The 6764-nt window shown below is 31.5% G+C and overlaps 1 protein-coding gene across 1 annotated transcript; it reads left to right on the top strand.

Annotated features, from left to right (window-relative positions):
• Positions 1–487: 487 nt before the first annotated feature.
• LOC121221195 (uncharacterized) lies at positions 488–952 on the top strand. Its single transcript, XM_041101840.1, has one exon. The coding sequence runs from the start codon at positions 488–490 to the stop codon at positions 950–952; it is 465 nt and encodes a 154-aa protein (XP_040957774.1).
• Positions 953–6764: the final 5812 nt, after the last annotated feature.

The raw sequence follows: 6764 nt of genomic DNA, 5'->3' as shown, positions 1-6764 counted from the left end.
AACACTGGTTGATCTAATAATTCTAACAATTTAAAGTTAATGATTAACTTGTCAAAAAAATACGAAAATGATTTTAAAAAAATGATTGCATTAAACTAAAATTATAGAAATTAGGTCTTGTTATATGTATATATAGTAATGCTAAAAGTTGAATAAACAACTAGTTATATATATAATGTTGAGGCAGTGAGTCTTATCTATGGAACTAATCTTTGTTTTAGGAGGTGAGACATGATAGAAATATAAACCAAACACGTCTCTCTCTCTCTCTCTCTCTCTCTCTCTCTCTCTCTCTCTCTCCCATAATTATTTTCTCTTTTTCTCACCTTGTTTTTTGACACAAATTAACCATATTCATCCAGCAACAAGGACCACCAAGGGAAAAATAAAAATCACATCGCCTCAAATGGATCCCATTAATCAAAAACATGGATCATGAATCATGTCAATCTCATATTTGTTTGAATATTTTGTGTAGATTTTCCAAATGCCTGACTCAGATCCAGGTCGTACATATATATGGACAATCAGCGGCATTTTATTTCTTTGTGTAACTATTGGAGGTGGTTGCCTTTTGGTTTACATGACCTCTCCCGAATCTCAATCTTCCAAATCGCTTCCTATTGTTGGTTTAATCCTTGTTTGTATGCCTTGGATATTTTGGATCTTGACTGTACTATATCGTATAACCTCAAGGGCTTTTGGATTTAGGATGGTAACTGGTAACTTATATGGTGATCTTGATATTGGTGGTGGTGCCGCTGACAATGGTTCTAATGATATTGATGTGAATGCCAAAGATGCACCAATTGCTCATTCAAATGATGAAGCCAAAAATGGTCAAGAAAGAAACACCAAAAGAGATGGTAGGCCTTCCTCTACTAGTTCAAATGATGTATCCATTACTTCACATGAGAGTGAAATTCCATTGTCCTTATCAAAGGCATTGTGATTGAAAAATCAATTAACTTTGACATTTTTTGTAGAAGGGTTGGATCTCATGCCATTGTTGACAACATTTTCATAATATAGATACATGTTCACGAGTGTAGCTTTTAAATTCAATTAAAACCTTTTCTCTGTATGAAAAATAATGCACATTTGATCCGAGAAAAAAGAATTCTCACTATTCTCACTTTTCATATCATCCTTCCTTAGCCTTTCATTATATTAATTTTAGTATTTTTAGCTTCTATCCTTGAATCATTTATTTTTTAACAAATAGATGTAACATTCTCCTTTTTCAGTAACTATTGAAAATTGTATCATTGATTGCAAAAAGGAAAAGAAAAAAAATATTAATGTTATTGTAAACTATTGCATGAGAAGTTACTTCTTTGTTTTTGTTATTGATTTTATTCATTGTTAATTACTATTTTATTTGTTTGTGATTTTGATAGTATATTTTCTTTTTGGCTCTATTGATTAAATTTTATTGATCAAATTAGCATTTGTATATTATATCAAAGAGCAAATTAGTCTTTTCTATTAAAAATTTCATCTATTTTTATGTTAAAAATGGACGTGGTTGACGATGTAACTAGATAGTGACACATGTCTTCATGTTGACGTGGCAGTAAAAATGGATGAAATTTTAAATAGAATGATCAGTTTGCTCTTTGATCTAACATACAGAGACTAATTTACTCATTTTTTAAGTAGAAGAAGCAAAATGCAATTTAACTCCTAGTACAGGTACTTCCATGATACTTTTACCTAAAAAAATTTCCAAAATAGCATTACAAAGTTAAAAGAAAAATATCCCCATAGAACACATAAGAAGCAGATGAAAAACTCCCCTAAAATAAAGAGGATACAACTAAGGACAATTCTCAAAAACACATCAAAGCGAAACCTAACCAAGCAATCACAGTAGAAGATAAAATTCAGGATTGGAGCTCTCAATCAAAGTAGATCCCACAAGGCCAAAAAAATATATTATGTCATGGGCCAAGGGGTTGGAAAAGCATGAAAGGACACTCCCTTAATGGGCAACTCATCTTGCTACAGATACACCATATCCCCCTAGTCTAAACTAAAAATTTTGCACCAAACATAACACCAAGGGAAGTCAACGTAGTGAAGGAGATTGAAGAAGAAGAAGAAGAAGATTGCAAGGTTAAAGAAAGATAAGACAAAGAAATGGGTTGCAGTGGTTCCAAAAAAGAATGAGGATCCTGCAGTTAGAGATTTGGCAAAAAATCATACCCAAGGAAGATCCTAATGAAATGTAGGTTTGAAAATTGAGGGTTTTGTGAAATTACATATGATGCCTCAAATGCGATATGGTGATGACATTAGAGACAAAGTTGGAGGTTGTATTTCACGAATGATTCTCGAAGGTAATTTTTTATGATAGTTTGATTGGTTTCTTTCATGCTTTAAGTGGTCATTTATATGGTATCCCTTTTGCAATATGTGAACATTTGATGTAAATGAAGTACATGGTTTGGTTTATGTACATGTTTTTTTTTAGTTTTAATTTGATGAAGTGCTATGGCCTATGAGGCGATTGAAGGTAACATCCCAACATTTAGGATGTTTTAAGTGGTATTATTTTGGAAAGAGCGTATAATGAATTTTCTAGAGATAATAATTTGTATTAATTAGGGATTTTATAATGAAGTGTGAAATTGAAACATTATTGTTTTAGTGTAATAATGTCATATAGTGAGACATGGGCCTAATTGTAACGACCTGATTTTAACCGGTAATATCATAAATGGAGTTAGTAAATTTATGAATACCTATTTAGTATGGAAAATATTACTGAATGGTTAAGTAATTAAATTGCGAAAGCTGCTAATTATAGTATAAGGTCTAAATTGTAAAAGTGCAATAGCTATTGAGTCTTAATTTAGAAAATGCAAAAGGGCTCTTGCAGCAATTAAACTAATGACTAAATGGATATTTTAACCATAACTATTTCATGGTTAGTGCCATGAGGTGATCATAACCATTCATCTATACTTAGATTAGGAGAATTATATTTCAACCCTTGGATTAATCATGTTTAAGGAATTAATTATATTACTAATTATCTATATATGTTATGTGAGAGGGAGAGAGAAACATATCTTTTTCCTCAAAATTGTGTCATCCATGTTAGGGAGAAAAGAAGCAATTTTAAGCAAATCCCTTACCATTTTCGGTTCAAATTAGATTAGGTAAATATGTTATTTTCATTCTATTTTTATGGAGCTTTAACTATCTATGATTAGCATGTCATGCTTATGAGATAGGTTTCTTAATTGCTAAATTTATTTCATGTTGCCATTGTTGAGATTTGATGAAATTAAAGCTTGATAATAATGGATTTGTGAAGGATGTGCTTTGTTTATGTTAGGGTCATATTTGAAGATAGTGGAAAGTGTTTGATTGAGTTAGAAATTAAGTTAAACCTTATAGTTAATTTTATGAAATTAGGGACCAAGTTCAATAAAGTTAAAGCTGTTAAAAATTATGTCATGGATTGAAATCTAGAGGTCCCTAGTGAATAAGAATGAAAACGAATTTAGGCTCAACAGGTTAAATTGAAAGATACAGGTTTTTAAATATCAGCTCCTAGAGGGACTAAAATGAATAAAATGCAATTCATGTTTAATTGATGAATTTCCATAGATTTTGTGTGAAACTAACACTATTTTCATAATCGAACTTATCGTATATGACTAAAAATAATGCCAAGACATCGAGGGTTAAAGGAAAGACAAAGACCGTAGTCGAGTAATCTCTAATTCGATATGTTCTTATCCCACGCTTAACTTCTTGTTTAGTTTTTAACTCGAAGTTATCATTAGTAAAAATATGTTTTATCTCATTTGTTTGTTAGTGATTTTATAGTATTATGAAAGCTAATGGACAATTCAAGGCATGATAAGTTATTAAGGAAAGTAAATATGTTGTATGCTATGTTAGAATTGATAAGGTTACTTAATGCTATATTGGTTAAATAAATGATGTAAAGTTATGATAGGAACTACTATGATGCTAATTAAGCTAGATGGCTTGGAGATTAATTGATATCATGAAACAATGGAAGTGAAATACGGATAATGTAATGAAACATATCAAATTACTTAAACTATGAAATCGAGATGTAATGCCAGAAGGCACATTGATACGTTAGTATCTGAATTAGGAATTATAACATATCAAGTAAAAATAATTTGATAATTAAAATTTGATATTATAGTTGTGCTTCGGTGTTCTATGATTAGGTCGCAAGGACCTGAGAGGGTTAGCAGCATCCATGATCCATTTCTCGACTCAACAAAGTTTGTAAAGTTATTTAGTATGTTAATTTAAGGTTGGCATATACCTAGTATCAAGCTAGACTTTAAAGATAAGGATGAGATAATAGCCATGAATTGTGTTGACCTTTGACCAGTATGGCTTTTGACAAAAAAAAGAAGAAGAAAAACCAAACATTTTACTCATATTTTCCCTCATTGTCATCCACTACCATTGAAAGAGACGAAACTCTCTTCTTTCCTTTCCTTTGAATTCTCCCCCCAAATCTATTAAAATTTCACCTTGCTTCTTTATCTTTCCTTGAAACCCAATTGAGAAAATCTCATTTGAGTCATTCCATTCATATTTTCCCATCATCCAAGACTAGGGCTTGAATGGGTAGAGTGAGAAAATAAGAGTTAGAGTGAGAAAGCTTGAGTAGAGGTAAGAAATGTTAATTTCATCATGTTTAAATTGTATTTTTATAAGCTTCGATGAGCTAGAGGGTAGTTGAGCAATGTAAAATGGTCATTGAATGTTGCCATTTATGTGTGCATTTATTTTATTGAAAAGAATGAGAGTGGATAGGGACTACAAGCAAGGGGAAGGAAAAGCTTGTATAGTGAAGAGAAGAGGAAGACCTTTCTCCTATTTTGATTATTTTGTCAATAAGTTCTCTTGGAATTTTCATTTTTACCTTTCTATGGTGTTTTTAGTTATGGAATGATTAATTAGAATGGAGTGTTAATGGCACTAATGGAATGATTAATTAGAATGGAGTGTTAATGGCACTAACTTTATGTATTAATGACGTGTTGTATGGAGATAGAGCCATGTGACCGTATTGAAGTGTATCATGTTAAATTCCTATTTAAAAGCGTAAAATTAATGTTAATAATGTGAATATATATAAATTGATTATGAGTGTCTTGTTGAAAAATACTACCATGCAAAAAACTATCGTATGTAAGTGCTAAAGTTGAAACTGTAGTGTGGCTATATTTATTAATAGTGAAATATGGCATTGAATCTTGTTTGATATGAAAGAGATTCATTATTAAAAATCTATTAAGAATAGTATGAATGAATTGTGGATGGGGAATTATGCATGGTATTAATAATTCCATCTTTAACAGAAATGTAGTGTAGTGATTCAACTTTTAATATAAATATTTTCCTTTGTAAGCTTAGTGAATAAGTTAGGATAGTTGGCATGCCAATAGAGTTAGTGAGAATGCTAAGTGATTAAAGATAGCATTTAGTGTGAAGATAGTTAGACATGCCTTATGGCATGACACTTATGTGTATAGGGAGGGCCCTAGTGTTATACTGTTCGACTGGATGGACTTTGAGTTCTAACTTAGTGTTATGGTGTTCGGTTGGGACCTGAGTGTCCAAAATTTATTTCATTGAGATTACAAAGGTTTAAACCCTTAATTTTTTTATATAAAAATTGTTAGAGTTGTGTGACTCAAATTCCTGTTAAATAAGAGATTGCTTACAAGTCAAATTAAAGAAAATATATTTTTCTTTCTAGAAGATTTAGTATTTATTAGTATAATATATTTAGTATTTATTAGCATAACTTATTTTAACTAAAAAATTAGCCTATAAATAGGCTCTTTTACAACCTTAGAAAACACGCCCATTAAAATATTAGAACTCATAACACTTTTGGAGAATTTTGTGTTTACGTTCAAAAATCCCAAAAAAAAATCTATAATGTTCGTTTAAAACCTGTTGAAAATTTTATTTAAAAGGTTTAAGTCTAATTCTAGTACTAAATCCTTGGAACGACCCACATTGCCTTCACTTCAGAGCTTAAAAGCTCAACACACATACTCAAAGAAAATGCCTTGCAATGGATCACCGATTTGCCACCCTCCTTGCTAACCCAGGAACTATTTATTTGCAAGGTAAAGTAAGGGGGTGAGCTTGGGAAAGGTCAGTGAGTACACATGTATACAACAAAAATATATACGCACCAGACATGTTAGGATATAAACACATAACATAATTTTCATACTCAACATAGTGATATATTGACAATTCGTGAATATGAAACATAGTCAAATTATATACTCATTGGATAAACAGATCTTCAAAACACACCACATGACTCATAAAGTCATACGCTATCTCCATGTAAGTGTAGCACGTATGCTCACACTCTCCAAACACACCACACTATCTACGATGAATGAAGCTATGCTCGACATTCCCTTATCTCTCCAACGCTATCTCCTAGCCACAATGCCCAACACATAATAAAAATGGTGAGTCCTCACAATCCTATGGCATGCCAATGATATCCAACGGTTTCAAGTGTTCACATTGCCAACATATCTATTTAATCACTATAACAGCCCTAACCCATATCCATCACCGAAACAGGGTTACAGAGTATTACCGGAGTTTACAGATCAAATAAACAAACATTTCAAACAATTCATATCATATAATATTCATGTTAGAAACCAATCGAGATCAAATATATTGTCCCTTATACGAGCCCTCGAGGTCCAAGATAC

The sequence above is a fragment of the Gossypium hirsutum genome, chromosome D09 (assembly GCF_007990345.1).
Source record: "Gossypium hirsutum isolate 1008001.06 chromosome D09, Gossypium_hirsutum_v2.1, whole genome shotgun sequence".
Taxonomy (NCBI): Eukaryota; Viridiplantae; Streptophyta; class Magnoliopsida; order Malvales; family Malvaceae; genus Gossypium; species Gossypium hirsutum.
The sequence above is the reverse complement of the archived record's forward strand: the minus strand, read 5'-3'. Positions and strand labels throughout refer to the sequence as shown.